The sequence below is a fragment of the Bufo bufo genome, chromosome 1 (genome assembly GCF_905171765.1).
Source record: "Bufo bufo chromosome 1, aBufBuf1.1, whole genome shotgun sequence".
Taxonomy (NCBI): Eukaryota; Metazoa; Chordata; class Amphibia; order Anura; family Bufonidae; genus Bufo; species Bufo bufo.
Window position 1 is genome coordinate 522,859,658 of NC_053389.1, and position 27,558 is coordinate 522,887,215.

The 27,558-nt window shown below is 42.1% G+C and overlaps 1 protein-coding gene across 1 annotated transcript in view; it reads right to left on the reverse strand.

The window, feature by feature from the left end:
• Positions 1-27,558, reverse strand: part of TSPAN12 (tetraspanin 12) — a 317,079-nt gene that overhangs the window by 245,550 nt on the left and 43,971 nt on the right. Inside the window, exons 3-4 of the mRNA XM_040411546.1 lie at positions 11,840-11,922; positions 6,750-6,885 (exon numbers count right to left, since the gene is read on the reverse strand). Of these exons, the coding sequence (XP_040267480.1) occupies positions 6,750-6,885; positions 11,840-11,922 (219 nt within the window). The remainder of the gene's footprint in view (positions 1-6,749; positions 6,886-11,839; positions 11,923-27,558) is intronic.

Consider the following 27,558-nt stretch of genomic DNA (forward strand, 5'->3'; position numbering starts at 1 on the left):
TGAGAGCCATAGCTTTTTAATTTTTTTGATCGATTGTCTTAGTTAGGTTCTAATTTTTTGTGTGATAAGATGACAGTTTGATTGGTACTATTTTGTGGGGCATACACCTTTTTGATCACTTGGTGTTGCACTTTAAGTGATGTTAGGTGACAAAAAATTGCTTTTTTGGCACAGTTTTTGTTTTTATTTTTTTACGGTGTTCACCTTAGAGGTTAGATCATGTGGTATTTTTATAGAGCAGGTTGTTACAGACGCGGCGATATCTAATATTTCTACTTTTTTTTTTATTTCACTTTAACACAATAATAGCATTTTTGAAACAAAAAAATGATGTCTTAATGTCTCTATGTTCTGGGAGCTATAGCTTTTTTTTTTTTTGAGCGATTTTCTTATATAGGGGCTAATTTTTTGCATGATGAGGTAACGTTTTATTCGTACCATTTTGTGGGACATCCGCCTTTTTTATCGCTTGGTGGTGCACTTTTTGTGATGTAAGGTGACAAAAATGGCTTTTTTTGACACATTTTTTATTTTTATTTTTTTATGGTGTTTATCGGACGGGGTGGATCATGTGATATATTTATAGAGCCGGCTGTCACAGACGCGGCAATACCAAATATGTCTATTTTATTTTATTTTTTCTATTTTTAATTTTTTTTTTTAATTACTTAATTGGGGATTCTTTTTTTTTTCCATGTGAAACCTTTTTTTTTTTTTTTTCTTAATAAAACACTTAATTTTTTTATTTTACACTTTGCCTCCCCCATAAGGTCATACAAGACCTCTGGAGACATTTAACTTCACTTTTTTTTTTTTTCACTAGGCTGTACAGCCTCAGTTCAGGGCTAATCGAGGTCTGTGGAAGACCCGACAGCTCCTGCACTCTCCCGACCCCGGCGGTCACATGACGACCGGGCCAGGACAGGAAGCGCATAGCACTTCCTGATCTGTAAACACAGCACAGTTGAGCCATGTGTATACAGCGATCTAGAAGGCAGGGACACCTGGGAACTGTCCCTGCCTTCTCTCTGGGTGCCCTGCTGTCACTGACAGCAGGCCCCCCGCTCGGCATTTGCAAGATTAGCGTGCAGCTGCCATCTCTGAATGGATGTTCCAAAACGTTCTATGTGGAGATTAACGACTAGCGATCATCTGCTGAAAAATTGGAAATGTGCAATATAGCCTTTAATCTACTCTTCAAAATTTTGCACACACATCATATATAAGAAAAATAGTATTAGTAAGAAATGCCTCATGTCATATAGCAAAGATTGTAGATCTGCAAAACACGGATGCTGCCCATGTGCGCGCCGCAATTTACGGACCGGGCGGCCCATTATAGAAATGCCTATTCTTGTCCTCAAAATGGACAAGAATAGGACATGTTCCATCTTTTTTGCGGGGCCACGGAACGGAGCAACGGATGCGGACAGCACACAGTGTGCTGTCTGCATCTTTTGCGGCCCCATTGAAATTAATGCGTCTGCACCCTTCCCGCAAAACTGTGGAACGGATGCAGACCCATTGATACAGTCATGTGAATGAGCCCTTGATGCGATCCTCCTCCGAGAGTTTTTCCTTATGTTCTTTTTTTTAAATTCTTTTTTCCTTTTATGAGCATAATTTCAATTATATTTATATTACTTATACTATCCACCTTTGAAATGTTTTATTACATTGTGCTTTCTTTAAGGAGCTCAATCACCCCTGATCTGACCCAGCGAGCAAAGGGTGGCTCCATGGTGTTTGTATTTGTGTATATACATCTGTGCGTGTTTTTATAACTGTTGTGTAATGCCTAATGAAGGGATCTTCCACTTCGTTAAACCACCAGGGAAGGTTGAATAAATAGAAAATATTTTTTACTAATTTTCCATTGTGTAAACCTGGGGTGCACCTTATAGTCTGGTGTGTCTTATAGTCCAAAAATACGGGTTTATATAAACTAGCTCTCCTCAGTCCCTAAACAGTACTGCCAGCAGTTTTGCGTGGTCAGAACTGATGATAGACTCCATATAACATTTTAATAATGAATATAATATCATTAAGATAAGATACATTTTCACACTAAACAATGATAATGAATTAATAATCATAATAGTAATAATAATCAATTCCTTCATTCTTTATTAAAATTTTGGATTTTTTAGATATATTTTGTTGTGCTTGGAAAGGATCGTGTGGATAGTATATAACATAAAAAAAAAAAAAGTACACTGCACTGTGACAGTTCACATACATGAACAGTTGCATCTCAGGAACATAAAGCACCAGTGAACACATACACTTCATATAACCTCATACACAAGAGGAAGGCTCCCCGCTCCTTCCTTCACAAGAAGGAAGCCAGATAACACAAAATATAAATGAGTTCTTATCTTCACACAATAAACTAATTTAATGATGCGTCTGGGCAAAGGTCACAATAGCCCCAGTGAAGGAAGCTTAACACAGATGCCTAATCTCTGTTCTGCAGGATGACTCAACTCCAGCTAATCTCAAAGAAATGCACAGAAAATAACCATCTCCTGCTCTGCTCCCAGTAATGTGGCTTTCTGCATCACTGCCACATGGCATGAAACTTCATAAAAAACTATGCAAAACACCTATCTTATCTCTTGTGGCACTCATGTTGGCATTGGTCAGGTTTTCTGTGGGCTATGTTCCCTTCCATTCCAATGTACTAATCTTCTTGGCTGACTACCTTTTAGTTCTGAGCTCGGGTAGACAAAATCCAGCTTCTGTATCATCATTAGCTCGGGCTGCTGCTCTGTCCTGACCTGATACTACAGTTGTACTAATTCAGATTAGCAGTTGTGTAAATGCACAAACCCATTACAAACTTGGCAGAACATGTTAAAGGGTCAATGAGATTTGACAAAACATTTGTCATAGCGAGAAATCAAAGATTTTCACCTGTAGATTAACCCCCAATAATCACTAGGACGAGGAGGGAAAAGTACTCATATAGCATCCTATCTCTCCTTGCTGCAGGAACTCAATAGAAAGTCTATGGGCCCATTTTAGAGCAATTCTCTATCCTCCTTTTAGCGATCAATGGGGTCTTAGCCCTCAAACCCGACAGATTAAAACCTTTGTATGTCACTATGACATATTAAAAGTTTTGTGAAAGCTGTAACCCTTTGAGATGATTTTCATTACATCAGAACAGATCAACTAAACCACCAGTAAGTTTTATATGATTCTATCTATATACTGTACTGAACTGAATAATCCACAGTAAGGAGGCTACCAGGTGAGGTAGCTATGTATTCTGATCCACCCCACAGATTTGTATGCTCACCTAATTGTGTATGAAGGGGGAGAAAGCAGCTGCCAAATTCCTCTGGCAGTGGTTTCTCTCCCCTGAGAATGAAAGGAGTGGGCATGTTAAAATCCAACAGCCTGATCCTTCTCTCCCCAATATCTGAAGTCAAAAGAGAGCTGGGAGGCACCATACAAATTAGACTACGTTCACATCTGCGTTTTACTTTCCGGTTTTGAGATCTGGCAGAGGATCTCAAAACCGGAGGAAAACATATCTGTTTGAACAATACAACTGGCTGCATCCATTCAGAAGAGATCCAGTTGTATTATATGGAAAATGAACATGCCGCATCCGGCATCAAATACCATTTTGGTGTTCGAAAAAAAAAACAGGCACCGTTGACTTACATGGTTTTTGATGCCATATCTGGCATGTTCAGTTTCCCATGCTGCACACAAAAACGCTGCTTGCAGCATTTTTTTTTTTTTTCCGGCATGCAAGCACAACAAAACGGAATGCATTCTGGTGCACTTCGCTACGTTTTTTCCCCCTTCGACAATGAATGGGGACAAAACTGAAGCGTTTTCTTCCGGTTTTGAAATCTTCTGCCAGATCTCAAAACCAGAAAGGAAAACGCACATGTAAAAGTAACCTTAGATGGTTGGCCAATAAACTGTTAACTGACTATGCATTTTGTATGCAGCAATGTCTAGAAAAAGAGACAAGGCTAAGAATCACCTAATGTGGTGAATATATTTATAAAGATGTGTACGATTTTCTGGTATAAATGACTGGTGTACATGTATGCCAACCAAATGCTGCCATAATAAAAAGAAAAGTATCTAACATGCTAAATGAGCTGCAACAAAATTCACCATTCTCAGCACTGAAGTTAGGGTATGAACATATTCTGCACATCTCAATAAGCCTTGGGTAAATTGTAGAACTCGTGGAAAGGGAGTCTCTGCACAGATTCTGACCTTAGATACATAGAAACCCATTTGAATAAGGGCTCATGCACATTGCCATTGCTGTTTTTGTGATCCACAAACCACGGATCCGCAAAACATGGATACTGACCCAGAGCCTACTGCCATATTTTCGCACTCCTTCACAAATGTCCTACCCTTGTCCGCAAAACAATTTTTTTTGCGGGGCCGCAGAATAGACTTATGGATCACACATGGGTGTGCTGTCCGCATCTCTTCAGGTGCCATTGAAGTGAATGGGTCCGCATTCGATTTGCAAAAAATGCAGATCGGATGTGGATAAAAACCATGGTCGCCTGCTGGAGCCCAAACAGGAAAAATATGTGGACAACTGGAAAAAGTTCTTTGTGGGGTGAAACTGGAAAAAAAAAGCAATGCTGTCACTGTTTTTGGCTCTCACTGCTTGTTAAAAATAACATGACAACCATATTGTTTGCGCTATTATGAATAGAGTGATACCAAATTTATATAGTTTTTAGTGTTTTACAAAAAAATATTAAAACCTTTGAAAAAACATTTCGAACACCCATAATTTTTTACAGAGCTATGTGAGGAATTTTTTATTAATTTTTTGTGGGGGGTGAGCTGACCAAATCAGCCATTTTTTTTGTTACTGCATTCACCGCACATGATAAACATTTATGAATGGCTTGGACATTTTAGGATATGGAGATACTAATCAAGCATATTTTTAATTGTACATTTTCAGATGTAAAACTGGGAAAGGAGTGATTTGAATTCATATTTTTGTATTTTTTTTACCTTATTTTAATTGTTTTACTATATTTTTTAGCCTCCTTAGGGGACTTACATATTGAGTCTTCTGGTTGCTTACACCATAGACTGCTATAGTATACTACTGCAGTCTATGGGATTTTTACTGGCTTTCTTTTAAGCTCTTATACAGGCTGGGGCCCCAGGTCCCAGGCTGTCATAGCAACTGATTCTGCCATGAGGCTCCGACTGGACAACAGAGGGAGCCCTCTCCCTCTGTCTAACCGCTCAGATGTCGCGGTTACTATTGACCACAGCATCTGAGGGGTTAAATGACCAGAATTGGAGTTACCTGAACTGCATTAGGGTGCCTTCACATGTGCCAGATTTTGTTTCAGAAAATTCTGTGACTGAAAATCTGTTCCATTTATCTGAATGAGGCTTTCAGAAATCTATGTGCTTCCTGCCAAAACAACCCCATTCAGATGAATGAAACAAATTTTTTATCAGAATTTTCCACCAATGACGTACCATTAATTTGTGGTGCCGATAAAGGTTAAAATACAAAGAGAAGCATCCAAGCGTATAAATATTCTTTCCATGTTTTATACAATATTCATAATATAAAACCAATTTTTCCATCCAAAGGCATTGGAGAAGAACATTTACCACAATCAAGTTTGTCATTTAAAATGATACTCTGGATACTTTCACACTAGCGTTCGGAGCGGGTCCGTCTGATGTTTCATCAGACGGATCCGCTCCTATAATGCAGACGTTTGCATCCGTTCAGAACGGATCCGTCTGCATTATAACTTAGAAAAATGTCTAAGTGTGAAAGTAGCCTGAACGGATCCGTCCAGACTTTACATTGAAAGTCAATGGGGGCGGATCCGTTTGAAGATTGAGCCATATAGTGTCACGTAAGTGTCATACTTACATTGTAAGTCTGGACAGATCCGCTTGCCTCCGCACGGCCAGGCGGACACCCGAACGCTGCAAGCAGCGTTCAGGTGTCCGCTCGCTGAGCGGAGCGGAGGCTGAGCGCTGGCAGACTGATGCATTCTGAGCGGATCCGCGTCCACTCAGAATGCATTAGGGCTGGACGGCTGCATTCGGGGCCGCTTGTGAGCCCCTTCAAACGGAGCTCACGAGCGGACACCCGAACGCAGGTGTGAAAGTAGCCTAAAGCAATTTTAATACCTTAAAGACAACAGGACAGATTTTTCACGAGGGGAATTTTTCCAGGAGTTGATGTTGCTGTAATTCAAGGGTACACAACCAGCGGCCCACTGACTGCATGCAGCCTGCAGAGCCAGGGTTTGCAGCACCCATCATCCTGGACAGAAACACAGTTGATCGTCTGTGCAATCAGTTGTGTTTCTGACCTCAGCGCCACATGCTGCTGGATTACTGCTCCTGCACTCTAGCAGGGGACAGGTCAGGTCCCCAGCAGAGAAGACTGAAGAGATTATTAGTGCTTCCATTGCACTGCCATGTGCGCCTTAAATACGCCGAATTTAGGCTTATTTCTGAACAGTAAATGAGCCCTTAATTTTTTACAAACGTGATACACTTTAAATATAAAATTTTTGTCTCATAATATAATTTGTAAAGCACCAGATGAAATAAAAAAATAATAATGCAAAAAAATGTAATTAGTTAAAATGTCCCCTGAACACAACAATAGCTCACAAAAGGCAGGAACCAGTATTGGTTAAGAGCGAATTACCTGCAATTTTAGTTGTCAAAAAACCAGTACAAAAAAGTACACTTACCCATACAAGAAGAATAAGATTGCTCTTCACAGTTCCACAGTAACCCAGCATGCCCACAATGATGAGGAAACAACAGACAGCAACCATCACCGGGTGGAACACAGGGAAGTAGATGAGCAGAACTGCATCCTCCACTCTAGAATTATTACAGGGATACATTATCAGTATAAAACAAAATTGTGATAAATTAGGCAACATACTAAGGAACAGCAACTTTAATCCGATATTCTAAAATGATTTTCCCGTTTTCTGATAACAAAGTTGTCTTTCGTGTCAGCCCTAAATAGCATCCATGTAATAACTCTGGATAGTTCAGGCGTTTTTTTCTCATGTGTTCCAATGCATCTAATATCTAAAAGAAGCAAATTGACAACTAATATTCTGTTCTATCCTACCATTTTGTATCTACAGCTTTTATGCAGATCTATGTAAGATGACCACAGGGTAGTGCCTTCATCCTTGGGCAGCAGGAAGTAGGGTAGAGATGTAAGGTATGGGTAATCCAGCTGTAAGTGTTGGACTGTGCGGTTAAGTTCTACTTTTACATGTAGAACTAATTAGTTAAGATGAGAACGCAAACGTTATTTAAAGTGTAACTGTCATTTTGGTGTAAAAAATCTTCTTAGCAAAGTTCGAACTGAGCGTTGCTAAGAAGAGTCTCTCTTCAGTGTTTTACTGAGCATTGAAGTTGTGTAATAAGTCAGATAGGCAGGGTCATGGGCAGTGATAGTAAGGACACAAGTGAATAGTCAAGGACTGGGATAACGACAAAATGCAGGCTGGTAGCATCTGTATGTTACACACTGGCATCTTCAGAGCTTAATAAAACGCTGAAGACTGAAGACAGACTCTCCCTAAGGGCCTATTCACACGACCGTATGTACGGATCCGTACCCGTTCCGCATTTTTGCGCAATGTCTGCGGATCCATTCATATCTATGGGCCCTCAAAAGATGCGGACAGCATACCGGGTGCTATTCGCATCCGTTATTCTGTACCGCGGCTCCGCAAATGAATTACGGCCGTGTTAATGGGCCCTAACAACACTTTGCTAAGGCTAGTTTCACACTAGCGGCAAGGAATTCTGGCAGGCTGTTCCGGCAGATGAACAGCCTGTCGGATCCGTGTTGCCTCTAGTGCACGCATGCCCCCGGACTACCGCTCCGGACCCATTGACTATAATGGAGGCGGGCTGGCGTTCCGGCGGCAGCACGGCAGCGCATACCAAGAGGCGGCCAGATTAAAAGTACGACATGTCGTAGTTTTATTCTGGCCGCCTCTCGGCATGCTCTGCCACCGGAACTCCGGCCTGCCCCCATTATAGTCAATTGCGCCGGAGTGGTAGTCCGGGGGCACGCATGCACTAGCGGCAGCACGGATCCGACAGGCTGTTCATCTGCCGGAACAGACTGCTGAAGTATCTTGCCGCTAGTGTGAAACTAGCCTTAGAAGACGTTTTACACCCATGTTTTCTAGAACAAAGAAACATCTGAAGTATATTACAAAAATGTTTAACATCCCTGTCTCTACATTATATTAAAAGTTAAATGAAATGGGTGTTACACTTTAAATCCTGGCAAAAAAGTTATAATTTCCAAAAATGGGGTTTCCTTTTTAATCATTTGAGCTTTACTATTAAAAAGAGTAATACTGATTACTCAAGTAAAAGGGGTACTCTGAAGAGGTCTATCAGAGAGCTGAACCACACTCTCTTCCCTGCTTCCCTGAACTGTAAACCACCACTATAGTAACTACTGCCCAATGTCTTTACTGTGTTGTGTCATGTTGTGCCATTCTGTCATGGGCATTAATTGTATTTTAATGCAGACACAGTTGGGCAGATTTACTAATACTATCTAAAAGTACAACTTAGGGCCCTATTACACATTCAGATTTTGCAGGCTATTGTTGGTAGGGAAGTGTTCCTTCCTGGCAATCGCCTGCTCGCTAGTGGAGGAAACCGCTGTTATTACATGCAGCGATCTCCTCCTCAGTATTGCTAATGCCATTGCTCGCCCCCTTACTGAACCATTGTTTGCTGGCAGCAGTGTGGATTACATGGCATGATCTGCCGCCAGCAAACAAGGATTTGTAAACATGTTGAAAGACTCCAATTACCCAATGAACTAGACCCTTTCCTACTTTATGCTAAACCATGCCCCTTGTCAGATGAATTGCAAAAAGGATAGAAAAGTGTCTAAAACAGGTTAATAAATGCTTTACAAAGCATACCATTTTCTTGCACTATATTATTCGGGGAATGTGCCTGTGCCATGCAGTGTCCAACTCGTTCAATGCCTCTTGCAGTACACACTCTTGATAGGGGGGTGCATGCACCACATGGACACACTCCCAAACTCCTACCACATGTGGCTTCAGCCACATCACAACAGCAACCTCCTGTACCCTCTTGGAAGCCTTTATATATTATCAAACTGAGTGAGCCAAGTCCCTTCGTGCATATACAAGGATGTTTAAAAACCTGCCAGTGAGTGGAGTGAGAGGGGCCTGGTGATGTATGTAGGAGGATGTAGCACCTTTTGGTAATAGGCAGAGTATTGCAGAGCTAAGCACACCTGTCTTGACCTTGAGAGCAGTGAGGAGTATCTATGGTTGTAGTTGGGTTTGCTGAAGCAGTAGTCACTCCGAAATCCAAGAGTAGTTTCGGGGCACTGCCTAAACAGTGGACATGTTCTACACGGCTGTTGGTGATGGAACATGTTGGAGTGCTCTCTGTCTATCTGGGAGTGGAGATAGCCCTTGGCACCACAAGTGATTATGGCTTGCGTAGAGAGGGTGTTGTGTGTAGGCACAACCAATAGCTCTTGATTATGTGAATGATCTGAGACTGTGACTTACCCGGGCCTACAGAGCCTTGCAATTGGTAGTTGTGAATTATATTGTGAACTGTGCATATTGACTGTGTGAGGGTGTACCATAAGCTGCACTGTGGGCTGTGTAAAGAGATTTCTCCTGTTGCGAAGGGCAACTGCCTTTGGAGACACTTGGGGAACCCCTAATCCTATTCCCGCCTTAAAGAAGCTTGGTTTAAAAGGTGGGTAAAACTTTTTATAATTCTAATCCAGTGCTTTATTATGGCTCAGGTATGTTGACAGGGTTCAAGGAACTCAAGGTATCTGAGGAACCTGGTTGAGAGAACCTGGCATAAAGAAAAGGCCTCATGTTATAGTCCTCAGCAGGCCCCATTGTGATAGCTGATAGTGATATTCAAATCTGAACACAGCATTTTTTGTCTGTCAAAATGGCTTCCCATTGTCGTAAACAAGTCTGCACCACCATCCATAGTGTCACAGATTACTGAATGGCGCCATTATTGAATGTGAATAAAGCAGCAAGCGGACCCGCCACATTCAAATTCAAAATCGCACCAGAAACTCGATGATTACCCCAAATATATAAAGCAAGGCTCTAGAGATATAGCAAAGTTTATTTTTTACACTTCGTGCATTGAATGTACTGTTGCAACAAACTTTTTTCATTACTTATCACAAAAGAAGCCATTGGAATAATCAAGTTAGGCTACTTTCACACTCGCGTTTGGTGCGGATCCGTCATGGATCTGCACAAAGACATCCGTTCAGATAATACAACCGCATGCATCCGTCCAGAACAGATCAGTTTGTATTATCTTTAACATAGCCAAAACGGATCCGTCTTTAACACCACTGAAAGTAAATGGGGGACGGATCTGTTTTCTATTGTGCCATATTGTGTCAGTGAAAACGGATTCGTCCCCATTGACTTACATTGTGTGTCAGGACGGATCCGTTTGGCTCATTTTCGTCAGACGGACACCAAAACGCTGCAGGCAGCGTTTTGGTGTCCGCCTCCAAAGCGGAATGGAGGTGGAAAGGAGCCAAACTGATGCATTCTGAGCGGATCCTTATCCATTCAGAATGCATTAGGGCAAAGCTGATCTGTTGTGGACCGCTTGTGAGAGCCCTGAACAGATCTCACAAACGGAAACCAAAACGCCAGTGTGAAAGTAGCCTTAAAGTGTGGCGCAACTGTGAATTTAAAGTGTTGAGTGTCAAGTTAACAAACATCAACCTACCAATGTAGGTTCAACTTCATTTAGGTCATAACTGATCATATCTGACTTGTGGCTTTTCATAACGGAAGCCACAATCCTGTGTCTGATCAGTCGTGTATTGAATCCCAATGGTGATGCCATATACAATAGGTCTAGGCTGCAAGAATAAGATTGCATGCAGCACTATTCTTGTCATCAAATCTGACAAAACTGCAGAGATTGCAGTGCATATGTGAATATGGCCTTACACTGCTTCTTTTACCGTTTATTAAACTACACTGGCATACCGAAGTATCTGTAAAGTATAAATCAAGGCAACTGGACTTACTGTAGATTTCTTGAAAACGTTTCACTTGTTCTTCCAACAAGCTTTCTCAATTCTGAGTGACTGTACAAGAATTCTCTGGGAATAAATATTTATTCCCAGAGAATTCTTGTACAGTCACTCAGAATTGAGGAAGCTCGTTTGAAGAACGAGTGAAACGTTTTCAAGAAATCTACAGTAAGTCCAGTTGCCTTGATTTATTCTTTACAGATATACCATGACCTGGATAAATGAAAACCTTCACAAACATATGGCATACCGAAGGTTACAGAAATGTATTTCTATGTGTATAGCATTCTACTAACCATATTAACCAACTGACTGCATACAAATCCAATATTGCTATGTGTGCTTGGATTTTCCTATGGCAGCACATGAAATAACTGGAAGCTAAGAGTATGTTTCAGAAACCACAATTAAATACAGTCAATTAGTCTGCACCTTACACTGGGAAAGTAAACAGAAAACTATTTTCAACTGCACGGGTGAAAGGACACGATCAAAAGAAGTGGACCATTACCGTGCATTTCCTAACTACAATGCAAAAGCTGGTTCATAATAAGCAGAAAATATTTTACGGAGAAATTGCCTTAAAGAAAGCACAAAAGTGCCAAAAAGCACAAGAGTTCCCCAGGGGTATCTGAACTGCCTTAGTGTTGCCATGTCCTACTCTTCCCATGATTCTTGTGAAGATGATTAGGAAGTGCTTACCTTGTTTCAGCAGTCAGCGTAAGTACATTATTTATGTAGTCTCTCATCCAAGCAGAAACTCCCAAAACACATATCGACATCAGCTAAAACAAACAGAAAAGCTGTTAGCATGTACAGCGCCATACAAACGCAAACCACTGTGTGCAGCCATCCTCAGGGACATGTCCCCGGGGTGGAAGCAAACACTTGTCATTTTGTGCACTGCTTCTGTTTTATGTTCTACTCAATCACTCATATAAAGCAGACAAGAAATTTACTCTAGTAGACAAAGAGCGGGCAACTAAACCCAGTGAAATTGTTACATTAGCATAAAAATAGCACTTACATCTACTGCTCCGCATAAATAAACTCAAATTGCAAAGAGATTTTTGGATTCATTCTGTCACAATATTTTCTGATTGTATATTAGGTTCCTGAATGTGTACTGTTAATACAAGTAGAGAAATGTAGTAAATTAGCCTAAAATAATGTGTATTTCCTTCTATAGTGTTTTCAATTTATCTCACTTTTATTCATTTACTGTTCAAGAATATAAAATATACCTGAAGCCTTCTACTATGTGTCATCTATACCGTTACACTAATATCATCCAGGTACCAGCAACCACACAGTTATAAGCGCCACATGGTTTCTGGATTTGGCCTCATGAGATAATAAAATGTCATTTAAGCAAATGTCCAGTGAGAAGCTCAGAAATGATAGGTACAGTAGTAAGTCAGAACCTAGAAGGCTTGATTTTGGCAGAGCTGTAATTTGTGACTGCATTTTAGCTACAGTGCCTACAGGGATTCTGAGGTAGTCTGGGACACACAATCTATCTCCTCATTGGTTCAAGCTGCAGTTCTCTCCCTCCTCCCTGCTTCTCTGCCTCCTGATTGGCTGCTATGAATATAAACATATCTATCACAGGTTCACGAGAAGTCAGTACATAGCTGATTTCTATAATAGCAAGGGCAGAATACACTATTAAACCACCAAAGAGACAAAGATGATTATCGAGTAATCACTGGGAGGGGGGAATTAAAAAACCTGGACAATTCTTTTAAGACCCTTTAACCCAGACTATCAAGTGGGCCAATATTGGGAACCAGAGCACCTTGGATTGCTCTTTCCTGATAATTGCCCTGTGTAAATGTACCACCGCTTGCCATCATTGGGCGATTGTAACTTTGCTGCAGCACATTAAATCAATGTTTGAGGGGAGCAGATCACCCTGTGTAAAAATAACATGCTGCCAACACACAATGATTCTCTATGGAGGTTAGAAATCCTAGTAACAAGCGTTCGTCCCCATAGAGAGAAGATAATTGCTGCTAGTGATGAGCGAAGCGAGCTTAAGATCATAGTTTTAAAGTGGAAAAAATCTAATACCGAAGTTATTCAACGAAGTCTCGCAAGATTTCGCAAATAACTAGCTTCGCCTCATCGCAGGCCGTTAAAACAATGTCCACCACATGTCAGTTTTTCCCTGAGGCTGGGTTCAGACCTGAGCGTCTTTGATATGCGCGTTTAACGCGCGTTTTTGACGCGCGTTTTTGACGAGCGTTTTTTGCAATAGTAAACGCGCGTTTGACGCGCGTTTGTGTGATTGACTGCAATGTCCTATGGCCACAAACGCGCGTCAAAACGCCCCAAAGAAGCTCAAGTACTTGTTTGAGCGTAGGGCGTTTTACAGCGCGTTTTTCAGCGCTGTAAAACGCTCAAGTGAGAACCAGGGCCATAGGGAAGCATTGGTTTTCATGTGTTGAGCGTTTTACAGCGCGTTTGAACGCGCTGTAAAACGCTCAAGTGTGAACCCAGCCTTAGTGTGCATGGAGCCTTAGGGTTCCTTTAGGCTAGTTTCAGACAAGTACGTTTATTTTGGGAAACACACTCTACCTGTGAGCAGTATTTCCCGGGCTGTATGCAGCTCCTGTGACAGGGACTCATAGCATTTGAATGATTTATAATTCTGTGAGTTCCTGCCTGACCTCACCTGCAATGAACTGTTCTCACAGCTTTGTGTGAGTACAATTCTGTACAGCCATGGTCAGTCAGGAACACACAGCATTATAAACCATTATATGCTGTGAATCCCTGCACTCAGCCTGGGAAATAACGCTCACACATGGAGCATGTTTCCCAGAATGAACACGCTAGTCTTAAACAAGCCTTAAACATAGCAGGTCCCTCAACTCACTGCCCAAAACAAGGATTTGGGGTTATGTTAAGTGGATGTAATAGCAACCACCAATGTTTTCCTATAGAAAATCTAATTTTGGAATCTAAAGTTCTAATGTTTATAGGGGTCTGATTCTGGTGACATACTAAAGCTAAATATATGATGAAGACAAGATATGTACTATCTCTACTAAATAAGATGATAGGTGACTGATCCACAACTAGAGATGAAAAATTCGATTTGGATGATTCGTCGAAGTTCTTCAAGAAATTTGTTTCGTTCCGAATTAATTAATCACAAATCACGATAAATCTGGCATACCCAGGCCAATCTACCTAATCATATGCATCCCACTTGGTGGCCCAATCTCATCACGTTTTATGCCACTGTTTGACGTATACATTAGAAAAAAGAAGCGTACAAAAACGCAGCACATCACAATGGAATTTTATGGTGAACAGATGCCACTGTATGGCATCAGTCTGAAGCATCCGTTTAACATATACATTTTTTGTAGGCTTTGGTAATATTGCTGTTTATGTCTCCGTTCTTCTGACCCTAACCAACGACACTCCTCCTACTCCACACTATGGCGATAATCCAGCTGCCATGTTTGATCCATCCAGCAAGTTCAGCCCATCTGCCTATAATACAAGGAGTTATTTGACCCCAGGCGTTCCAAGTCCTTCTTCCTGGAGGGCCAAGTGGTGTTCAACGCTAAGGCCCCTTTCACACGGGCGAGATTTCCGCACGGGTGAAATGCGTGAACGCATTGCACCCGCACTGAATCCGGAGCCATTCATTTCTAGGGGGCTGTGCACATGAGCGGTAAATTTCCACCATCACTTGTGCGTTGCGTGAAAATCTAAGCAAGCTCTATATTGTGCGTTTTTCACGCAACGCAGGCCCCATAGAAGTGAATGGGGCTGCGTGAAAATTGCAAGCATCCGCAAGCAAGTGCGGATGCGGTGCAATTTTCACGCATGGTTGCTAGGATGAAAGTCTATTCACTGTATTATTTTCCCTTATAACATGGTTATAAGGGAAAATAATAGCATTCTTTAATACAGAATGCTTAGTAGAAGGTCAATTGAGGGTTAAAAAAATAAAATAAAATTAACTCACCTCCTCCAATTGATCGCATAGCTGCTGGTCTCCAGTTCTTTCTTCAGGACCTGTCAAAGGACCTGTGGTGACATTACGCGATCAATTGGAGGAGGTGAGTTAATTATTATTATTTTTTTAACCCTCAATTGACCTTTTACTACATTCTGTATTAAAGAATGCTATTATTTTCCCTTATAACCATGTTATAAGGGAAAATAATACAATTTACAGAGTAACAGAATACTGAACCCAAACCTGAACTTCTGTGAAGAAGTCTGGGTTCGGGTCTGGGTACTAAACATGCCGATTTTTCTCACGCGCGTGCAAAACGCATTAAAAAGCTTTGCACTCGCGGGGAAAAATAGCGCATGTTCCCGCAACGCACCCGCATCTTTTCCCGCAACGCCCGTGTGAAACCAGCCTAACTGTTCTGTGATACTCTTACATGTCCGGGACTGCACACACGCTGAACTGAAGGGATCACCGTGTGTCAATCGTTTGTCGACAGGCATAGATTACTCGCTGAACGTAGTTCGCCATAGGAATCGGGGATTGTAATACTGGAACAGACTAATTTTTTGGGGTAAAAGACTCATTTATTTAATAAAAGACTAATTTAGTCACTAAAAGAATAATTTATTTGCTACAAGACTAATGTTTTCTCTAAAAGAATAACTTTTCAGATAAAAGAATAATTTTTCCAACAAAAAATGCTGATCAACTTGTGGGTAATTCTGCTATGCAAAGAATCAATTTAGTGTACTGCCCACAGGGCATTAACTACAACCGCTCTTCTGGTTGGCAGAAGCGGTTAAATATCAATGTGGACATGCCACAAACAATACAATGAGACGTGTATCACCCCAATTTGAGAATCAAGGCATAATAGAATTGGTTATCTATTAAACAAGGTGGACACCCCAATAACAGTAAAATTAGACAGCTTATTCATCACAATCTGAGAATCAAGGCCTATGGCTGGGTTCAGACCTGAGCGTTTTACAGCGCGTTCCTACGCGCTGTAAAACGCTCGACAGGCAAGAACCAATGTTTCCCTATGGGAATGATTCTCACCTAAGCGTTTTACAGCGCGTACGATCGCGCTGTAAAACGCCCGACGCCCCAAGAAGTACAGGAGCTTCTTTGGGGCGTCTTGTCGCGCGTTCCCGTACATAGACTTCAGCGGGAACGCGCGACAATGGGCGTTCGTTTGTTCCGGAGCCGCGTCTGTACACGCACATACAATCGCGCATACAGAGAGCTCCATCCCGTACGCTCAGGTCTGAACCCAGCCTAATAGAATTGCTTACAGTTGCAAGAAAAAGTATATGAACCCTTTGGAATTATATGGATTTCTGCACAAATTGGTCATAAAATGTCAACTGATCTTCATCTAAGTCATAACAATAGACAATCACAGTCTGCTTAACCACCTCAGCTCCCCTAGCTTAACCACCTCCGGACCGCCTAACGCAGGATTGCGTTCCGGAGGTGGCAGCGCTGCGCAGAGTCACGCATATACGCGTCATCTCGAGAGACGCGAGATTTCGCTCAAAGCCGGCCCGCGCATGCGCATCGCGGGCCGGCAAAATTAAAAGAAGTATTTCGTCACCAGCCTGCCAGCAACGATCATTGGCTGGCAGGCTGGCGATTTTCAAAAAATCCAATCCAAAGTCATATAACAGATCATATTAGTAAATATGATCTGTTATATGGCTTGTCTGCTCCTGTGCTGGTCCTTTTCGTCGGTTGGATCCAGCACAGGAGCAGACTGAACTGTGAGTAGCACCAACACTACACCTTAGCCCCAGATCACCCACCCGCACCCCAATTGATCACCCCTTTGATCGCCCCTGTCAATCACTAGTGAAAGGAAAAAAAGTGATCAGTGTAAACTGTCACTTTTTTTTTTCCACTGGTATTGGCTGTTAGGTTTTAGAGATAGTTTAGGCCCCTTGGTTAGGTAGTTAGCGTCAGTTAGCGCCCACCCCACCGCACCGCAGTCACTTTTATTCGCTGTTTAGCGTATCGCTAATCAGCATTTGTACTTTTATAGTATCTGTAAGTGATCAAAACTGATCACGGTCAGATCTATAATAGTATTAGTGTCACCTTAGCTCGCCCTCCACCCAAAACGCAGTGTTTGCCCGATCAGGCCTGATCGGTCGCCCACACGTGCGTTCACCCACGCCCGCCCCACCGCAGTGACAAAAAATATATATTTTTTGATCACTGCACATTCATTTTACACGCACTGCGGCGATAAAAAAATCAGTTTTGATATTTTTTATCAACCGCAGCAGCCTCCGGTACTTCGCTAGCCTCCCCTTTGTAAGACAGGTTTGCTTTTTTTCTTGGGTAGTCTCAGGGAATACCCCTAAATTTAGTAGTCCAAAATGTCAAACAGGGGGTATTCTTCTGAAGAGGCCTACAGGATTCTGACCCAGTCGGATGAGGAGTGGGAACCCTCATCTGACGAATCTAGCGGGTCAGAATATGAACCTGTGGAAAGCAGTGGCTCTCTGACCCAAAGTTCGGACGAGGAGGTGGAGGTCCCTGGCAGCACCAGGCGTACCCGGCCCCATGTCGCTAGACCACAGGTTACGCAGGATCTGCTTCAAGAGCAGCAGAGTGGGGCTGTCGCTGCCGGATCACGTGGTGAGGCATACACCAGCAGCGCAGCCCTTCCTGGACCTAGTACCAGCACTGCCGTACAACCTGGTGAAGTAGCGAGCACCAGAAGGGCAGTTGAAGCTGGTACGGTGGCACGTGCAATAGTTACCCCGTCGCAGCCACCGCAAAGACGGCCCGTAGAGCCCCTAGAGTCCCTGAGGTGCTGGCAAATCCTGATTGGCAGTCACCAACTTCAGCCGCACCAGTAGTTCCCCCTTTCACCGCCCAGTCTGGAGTTCGGGTTGAGACGGCTCAAATCGGTTCGGCCCTGGGATTTTTTGAGCTGTTCTTGACTGCGGAGCTCTTGGACTTAGTCGTGGCAGAGACCAACCAGTATGCCACACAATTTATAACCGCTAACCCGGGAAGCTATTATGCCCAGCCTTTCCGGTGGAAACCAGTCCAAGTTTCCGAACTTAAAATTTTTTTGGGCCTTCTCCTCAACATGGGCCTGACAAAAAAGCATGAATTGCGGTCATATTGGTCAACGCACCCAATTCATCACATGCCCATGTTCTCTGCTGCTATGTCCAGGACACGATTTGAGACCATCCTACGTTTTCTGCATTTTAGCGACAATACCACCTCCCGTCCCAGAGGCCACCCTGCTTTTGACCGGCTCCACAAAATTCGGCCCCTCATAGACCATTTCAACCTGAAATTTGCAGATTTGTATACCCCTGAGCAAAACATCTGCGTAGACGAGTCCCTAATACATTTTACCGGGCGCCTTGGCTTCAAACAATACATCCCAAGCAAGCGTGCCCGGTATGGGGTCAAATTGTATAAGCTCTGTGAAAGGGCCACAGGCTATACCCACAAATTTCGGATCTATGAGGGAAAAGATCAGACCCTGGAGCCGGTCGGTTGCCCTGACTACCTGGGGAGCAGTGGGAAGACAGTCTGGGACTTGGTGTCACCCTTATTCGGCAAGGGGTACCATCTTTATGTGGACAATTTCTACACAAGTGTGGCCCTCTTTAGGCATTTGTTTCTAGAACGGATTTGCGCCTGTGGCACCGCGCGAACTAGTCGCGTGGGCTTCCCCCAACGGCTTGTAACCACCCGTCTTGCAAGGGGGCAGAGGGCTGCCTTGTGTAACGAAGAACTGCTCGCGGTGAAATGGAGAGACAAGCGTGACGTTTACATGCTCTCCTCCATTCACGCAGACACGACAATCCAAATAGAGCGAGCAACCCGTGTCATTGAAAAGCCCCTCTGTGTCCACGACTATAATGCGCTCATGGGAGGGGTGGACTTCAATGACCAGATGTTGTCTCCGTATTTAGTTTCCCGCAGAACCAGACGCTGGTATAAGAAGGTGTCTGTATATTTAATTCAATTGGCGCTCTACAATAGTTTTGTTCTCTACAGTAAGGCTGGGAGAACAGGATCCTTCCTCAAATTCCAGGAAGAGATCATCGAGAACCTCCTTTACCCAGGAGGTTCCGTGGCCCCATCCACCAGTGTAGTTAGCCGTCTACACGAGCGACATTTCCCCAGTGTCGTTCCTGGTACCTCAACCCAACCGTCACCCCGAAAAAGATGTCGTGTCTGTAGCAGGAGTGGAATAAGGCGTGACACCCGCTATTTCTGTCCTGACTGTGCTGACCACCCTGCCCTATGCTATGGAGAGTGTTTCCGGAAGTACCACACACAGGTACACCTAGCATAGGGATCACATCTCACCAGGACAGGCACACAGGGCTATTAGGGCCCATTCACTCACAGCTGCTGCAAACCTCTCCTTTCACCTGGGATAAAGTGCATAACGTACTTCGCCACATCTTTGGGCGATTTGCGCTTTGCACATTGTCCCATGGGGAAGGAGAGGTTTGTTCTATAAAAGGTAAAAAAAACTAAACAAAAAAAAAAATACCGGTAAGTAAAAAAGTTAAATGTTCAGTTAAAAAAGTTTAAAAAAAGTTTCTATGTTCTGTTCAACAGTTAATAAAGTTATTGCTTTGCGGCCTGGTTTTTTCTTTTTTGTTTTGTTTTTTTTACCTTTCAGGTGGACCAACCGATCGACTAGCTGCAGCACTGATGTGCATTCGGACAGAAGCATTGCGCTGCTGTCAGATTACACGCAAGTCGGTGTATGCGGCGCTGCAAGACGAGATTTCTCCTCTGCAGTAAAAGATATGTTTGCCGAGGCATATGAGCTGAGGAGGTGGCGGTGTTCATATACTTTGGCAAACACTTTGTATATATAAAAAAAAAAATCCCGGCAATGATTTATTCATCCACATCGATTGATGTGAATGGAGAAATCTGGTTTGCCAGGGCATACGAGCTGAAGTGGGTATGGATGTTGGGCGGAGCTCCTATGTCCTGGCAGACGCCTTTCCCCTCCTTTTTCTTTTTTTGGCAGAGATTTTTTCATCCACATTGATCGATGCGAATGAAGAAATCTGTGCCGTTCATTTTTTTCTTTCAGCCCAGAGGCTGAACGGAAAAAAAAAATCTCATTACCCGTATGCTCAATATAAGGAGAATAGCAGAAACTCCTAATGCTGGGCATACATGTAATGATTGCGGAGACCCTCAAATGCCAGGGCAGTACAAACACCCGACAAATAACACCATTTTGGAAAGAAGACACCCCAAGGTATTCGCTGAGGGGCATATTGAGTCCATGAAAGATTGAAATTTTTGTCCCAAGTTAGCGGAAAGGGAGACTTTGTGAGAACAAAATCAAAAAAATCTATTTCCGCTAACTTGTGCCAAAATTTTTTTTTTCAATGAACTCGCCATGCCCCTCATTGAATACCTTGGGGTGTCTTCTTTCCAAAATGGGGTCACATGTGGGGTATTTATACTGCCCTGGCATTTTAGGGGCCCCAAAGCGTGAGAAGAAGTCTGGTATCCAAATGTCTAAAAATGCCCTCCTAAAAGGAATTTGGGCACCTTTGCCCACCTAGGCTGCAAAAAAGTGTCACACATGTGGTATCTCCGTATTCAGCAGAAGTTGGGGAATATGTTTTGGGGTGTCATTTTACATATACCCATGCTGGGTGAGATAAATATCTTGGTCAAATGCCAACTTTGTATAAAAAAAATGGGAAAAGTTGTCTTTTGCCAAGATATTTCTCTCACCCAGCATGGGTATATGTAAAATGACACCCCAAAACACATTCCCCACCTTCTCCTGAGTACGGAGATACCAGATGTGTGACACTTTTTTGCAGCCTAGGTGGGCAAAGGGGCCCACATTCCAAAGAGCACCTTTCGGATTTCACAGGTCATTTACCTACTTACCAGACATTAGGGCCCCTGGAAAATGCCAGGGCAGTATAACTACCCCACAAGTGACCCAATTTTGGAAAGAAGACACCCCAAGGTATTCCGTGAGGGGCATGGCAAGTTCCTAGAATTTTTTATTTTTTGTCACAAGTTAGTGGAAAATGATGATTTTTTTTTTTTTTTTTCATACAAAGTCTCATATTCCACTAACTTGTGACAAAAAATAAAAATTTCCATGAACTCACTATGCCCATCAGCGAATACCTTGGGGTCTCTTCTTTCCAAAATGGGGTCACTTGTGGGGTAGTTATACTGCCCTGGCATTCTAGGGGCCCAAATGTGTGGTAAGGAGTTTGAAATCAAATTCTGAAAAAAATGACCTGTCAAATCCGAAAGGTGCTCTTTGGAATATGGGCCCCTTTGCCCACCTAGGCTGCAAAAAAGTGTCACACATCTGGTATCTCCGTACTCAGGAGAAGGTGGGGAATGTGTTTTGGGGTGTCATTTTACATATACCCATGCTGGGTGAGAGAAATATCTTGGCAAAAGACAACTTTTCCCATTTTTTTATACAAAGTTGGCATTTGACCAAGATATTTATCTCACCCAGCATGGGTATATGTAAAAAGACACCCCAAAACACATTCCTCAACTTCTCCTGAGTACGGGGATACCAGATGTGTGACACTTTTTTGCAGCCTAGGTGGGCAAAGGGGCCCACATTCCAAAAAGCACCTTTTGGATTTCATAGGTCATTTTTTACTGAATTTGATTTCAAACTCCTTACCACACATTTGGGCCCCTAGAATGCCAGGGCAGTATAACTACCCCACAAGTGACCCCATTTTGGAAAGAAGAGACCCCAAGGTATTCGCTGATGGGCATAGTGAGTTCATGGAAGTTTTTATTTTTTGTCACAAGTTAGTGGAATATGAGACTTTGTATGAAAAAAAAAAAAATCATCATTTTCCACTAACTTGTGACAAAAAATAAAAAATTCTAGGAACTTGCCATGCCCCTCATGGAATACCTTGGGGTGTCTTCTTTCCAAAATGGGGTCACTTGTGGGGTAGTTATACTGCCCTGGCATTCTAGGGGCCCAAATGTGTGGTAAGGAGTTTGAAATCAAATTCTGAAAAAAATGACCTGTCAAATCCGAAAGGTGCTCTTTGGAATATGGGCCCCTTTGCCCACCTAGGCTGCAAAAAAGTGTCACACATCTGGTATCTCCGTACTCAGGAGAAGGTGGGGAATGTGTTTTGGGGTGTCATTTTACATATACCCATGCTGGGTGAGAGAAATATCTTGGCAAAATACAACTTTTCCCATTTTTTTTATACAAAGTTGGCATTTGACCAAGATATTTATCTCACCCAGCATGGGTATATGTAAAAAGACACCCCAAAACACATTCCTCAACTTCTCCTGAGTACGGGGATACCAGATGTGTGACACTTTTTTGCAGCCTAGGTGGGCAAAGGGGCCCACATTCCAAAGAGCACCTTTTGGATTTCATAGGTCATTTTTTACTGAATTTGATTTCAAACTCCTTACCACACATTTGGGCCCCTAGAATGCCAGGGCAGTATAACTACCCCACAAGTGACCCCATTTTGGAAAGAAGAGACCCCAAGGTATTCGCTGATGGGCATAGTGAGTTCATGGAAGTTTTTATTTTTTGTCACAAGTTAGTGGAATATGAGACTTTGTATGAAAAAAAAAACAAAAAAAAAAAACATCATTTTCCACTAACTTGTGACAAAAAATAAAAAATTCTAGGAACTTGCCATGCCCCTCACGGAATACCTTGGGGTGTCTTCTTTCCAAAATGGGGTCACTTGTGGGGTAGTTATACTGCCCTGGCATTCTAGGGGCCCAAATGTGTGGTAAGGAGTTTGAAATCAAATTCTGAAAAAAATGACCTGTCAAATCCGAAAGGTGCTCTTTGGAATATGGGCCCCTTTGCCCACCTAGGCTGCAAAAAAGTGTCACACATCTGGTATCTCCGTACTCAGGAGAAGGTGGGGAATGTGTTTTGGGGTGTCATTTTACATATACCCATGCTGGGTGAGAGAAATATCTTGGCAAAATACAACTTTTCCCATTTTTTTTATACAAAGTTGGCATTTGACCAAGATATTTATCTCACCCAGCATGGGTATATGTAAAAAGACACCCCAAAACACATTCCTCAACTTCTCCTGAGTACGGGGATACCAGATGTGTGACACTTTTTTGCAGCCTAGGTGGGCAAAGGGGCCCACATTCCAAAGAGCACCTTTTGGATTTCATAGGTCATTTTTTACTGAATTTGATTTCAAACTCCTTACCACACATTTGGGCCCCTAGAATGCCAGGGCAGTATAACTACCCCACAAGTGACCCCATTTTGGAAAGAAGAGACCCCAAGGTATTCGCTGATGGGCATAGTGAGTTCATGGAAGTTTTTATTTTTTGTCACAAGTTAGTGGAATATGAGACTTTGTATGAAAAAAAAAAAAAAAATCATCATTTTCCACTAACTTGTGACAAAAAATAAAAAATTCTAGGAACTCGCCATGCCCCTCACGGAATACCTTGGGGTGTCTTCTTTCCAAAATGGGGTCACTTGTGGGGTAGTTATACTGCCCTGGCATTCTAGGGGCCCAAATGTGTGGTAAGGAGTTTGAAATCAAATTCTGAAAAAAATGACCTGTCAAATCCGAAAGGTGCTCTTTGGAATATGGGCCCCTTTGCCCACCTAGGCTGCAAAAAAGTGTCACACATCTGGTATCTCCGTACTCAGGAGAAGGTGGGGAATGTGTTTTGGGGTGTCATTTTATATATACCCATGCTGGGTGAGATAAATATCTTGGTCAAATGCCAACTTTGTATAAAAAAAATGGGAAAAGTTGTCTTTTGCCAAGATATTTCTCTTACCCAGCATGGGTATATATAAAATGACACCCTAAAACACATTCCCCACCTTCTCCTGAGTACGGAGATACCAGATGTGTGACACTTTTTTGCAGCCTAGGTGGGCAAAGGGGCCCATATTCCAAAGAGCACCTTTCGGATTTGACAGGTCATTTTTTTCAGAATTTGATTTCAAACTCCTTACCACACATTTGGGCCCCTAGAATGCCAGGGCAGTATAACTACCCCACAAGTGACCCCATTTTGGAAAGAAGAGACCCCAAGGTATTTCGTGATGGGCATAGTGAGTTCATAGAAGTTTTTATTTTTTGTCACAAGTTAGTGGAATATGAGACTTTGTAAGAAAAAAAAAAAATAAAAAAATCATCATTTTCCGCTAACTTGTGACAAAAAATAAAAAGTTCTATGAACTCACTATGCCGATCAGCGAATACCTTAGGGTGTGTACTTTCCGAAATGGGGTCATTTGTGGGGTGTTTGTACTGTCTGGCCATTGTAGAACCTCAGGAAACATGACAGGTGCTCAGAAAGTCAGAGCTGCTTCAAAAAGCGGAAATTCACATTTTTGTACCATAGTTTGTAAACGCTATAACTTTTACCCAAACCATTTTTTTTTTACCCAAACATTTTTTTTTTATCAAAGACATGTAGAACTATAAATTTAGAGCAAAATTTCTATATGGATCTCGTTTTTTTTGCAAAATTTTACAACTGAAAGTGAAAAATGTCATTTCTTTGCAAAAAAATCGTTAAATTTCGATTAATAACAAAAAAAGTAAAAATGTCAGTAGCAATGAAATACCACCAAATGAAAGCTCTATTAGTGAGAAGAAAAGGAGGTAAAATTCATTTGGGTGGTAAGTTGCATGACCGAGCAATAAACGGAGAAAGTAGTGTAGGTCAGAAGTGTAAAAAGTGGCCTGGTCTTTCAGGGTGTTTAAGCACTGGGGGCTGAAGTGGTTAAACCCCCTTAATGACCAGACCACTTTTTACAATTCTGCACTACACTACTTTCACGGTTTATTGCGTGGTCACACAACTTACCACCCAAATGAATTTTACCTCCTTTGCTTCTCACTAATAGAGCTTTCAATTGGTGGTATTTTATTGCTTAAGACATTTTAACTTTTTTTGTTAATCGATTAATCGAAATTGACCAAACATTTTGCAAAAAAATGACATTTTTCACTTTCTGTTGTAAAATTTTTCAAACAAAACTACATTTCTATATAAATTTTTATCTAAATTTATTGTTCTTCATGTCTTTGATAAAAAAAAATGCAATAAGTGTATATTTATTGGTTTGCGCAAAAGTTATAGCGTTTAAAAACTATGGTACAAAAATGTGAATTACCGCATTTTGAAGCAGCTCTGACTTTCTGAGCACCTGTCATGTTTCCTGAGGTCCTACAATGCCCAGACAGTAGAAACACCCCACAAATGACTCCATTTCGGAAAGTAGACACCCTAAGGTATTCGCTGATGGGCATACTGAGTTCATGGAAGTTTTTATTTTTTGTCACAAGTTAGCGGAAAAAGTTTTTGTTTTTTTTATTATTATTTTTTTCTTACAAAGTCTCATATTCCACTAACTTGTGACAAAAAAGAAAATTTTACATGAACTCACCATACCCCTCACGGAATACCTTGGGGTGTCTTATTTCCAGAATGGGGTCACTTGTGGGGTATTTATACTGCCCTGGCATTTTAGGGGACCTAAAGCGTGAGAAGTAGTTTGGAATACAAATGCGTAAAAAATGCCCTGTGAAATTGTAAAGATACTCTTTGGAATTTGGGCCCCTTTGCGCACCTAGGCTGCAAAAAAGTGTCACACATGAGGTATCGCCGTACTCAGGAGAAGTAGGGCAATGTGTTTTGGGGTGTCTTTTTACATATACCCATGCTGGGTGAGATAAATATCTCTGTGAAAGACAACTTTTCCCATTTTTTTTATACAAAGTTGTCATTTTACTGAGATATTTCTCTCACCCAGCATGGGTATATGTAAAAAGACACCCAAAAACACATTGCCCTACTTCTCCTGAGTACGGCGAGGGCCCAAATTCCAAAGAGTATCTTTACGATTTCACAGGGCATTTTCTATGCATTTGGATTCCAGACTTCTTCTCATGCTTTAGGGCCCCTAAAATTCCAGGGCAGTATAAATACCCCACAAGTGACCCCATTTTGGAAAGAAGACACCCCAAGGTATTCCGTGAGGGGCATGGTGAGTTCCTAGAATATTTAGTTTTTTGGCACAAGTTAGCGGAAAATTTATTATTTTTTTATTTTATATTGTTTCTTACAAAGTCTCATATTCCACTAACTTGTGACAAAAAATTAAATTTTACATGAACTCACCATACCCCTCACGGAATACCTTTGGGTGTCTTCTTTCCAGAATGGGGTCATTTGTGGGGTATTTATACTGCCCTGGCATTTTAGGGGCAATAAAGCGTTAGAAGAAGACTGGAATCCAAATGCGTAAAAAATGCCCTGTGAAATCGCAAAGATACTCTTTGGAATTTGGGCCCCTTTGCGCACCTAGGCTGCAAAAAAGTGTCACACATGTGGTATCGCCGTACTCAGGAGAAGTAGGGCAATGTGTTTTGGGGTGTATTTTCACATATACCCATGCTGGGTGAGATAAATATCTCTGTAAAAGATAACTTTTCCCATTTTTTTATACAAAGTTGTCATTTTACAGAGATATTTCTCTCACCCAGCATGGGTATATGTAAAAAGACACTCCAAAACACATTGCCCTACTTCTCCTGAGTAAGGCGATACCACATGTTTGACACTTTTTTGCAGCCTAGGTGCGCAAAGGGGCCCAAATTCCAATGAGTACCTTTTAGGAGGGGCTTTTTAGGCATTTGGATTCCAGACTTCTTCTCACGCTTTAGGGCCCCTAAAATGCCAGGGCAGTATAAATACCCCACAAGTGACCCCATTTTGGAAAGAAGACACCCCAAGGTATTCTGTGAGGGGCATGGCGAGTTCATAGAATTATTATTTTTTTGGCACAAATCAGCGGAAATTGATTTATTTATTTTTTTCTCACAAAGTCTCCCTTTCCGCTAACTTGTGACAAAAAGTTCAATCTTTCATGGACTCAATATGCCCCTTAGCGAATACCTTGGGGTGTCTACTTTCCGAAATTGGGTCATTTGTGGGGTGTGTTTACTGTTCTGGCATTTTGGGCGGGGCTAAATTGTGAGCAACCCTGTAAAGCCTAAAGGTACTCGTTGGACTTTCGGCCCCTTTACGCATCTAGGCTGCAGAAAAGTGTCACATATGTGGTATCGCCGTACTCGGGAGAAGTAGGGCAATGTGTTTTGGGGTGTCTTTTTACATATACCCATGCTGGGTGAGAGAAATATCTCTGTAAATTGACAACTTTGTATAAAAAAAATTAAAAAGTTGTCATTTACAGAGATATTTATCACACACAGTATGGGTATATGTAAAAATACACCCCAAAACACATTTCTCTACGGCGATACCACATATGTGACATTTTTTTGCAGCCTAGGTGCACAAAGGGGCCCAAATTCCAATGAGAATCTTTGCGATTTCACAGGGCATTTTTTACGCATTTGGATTCCAAACTACTTCT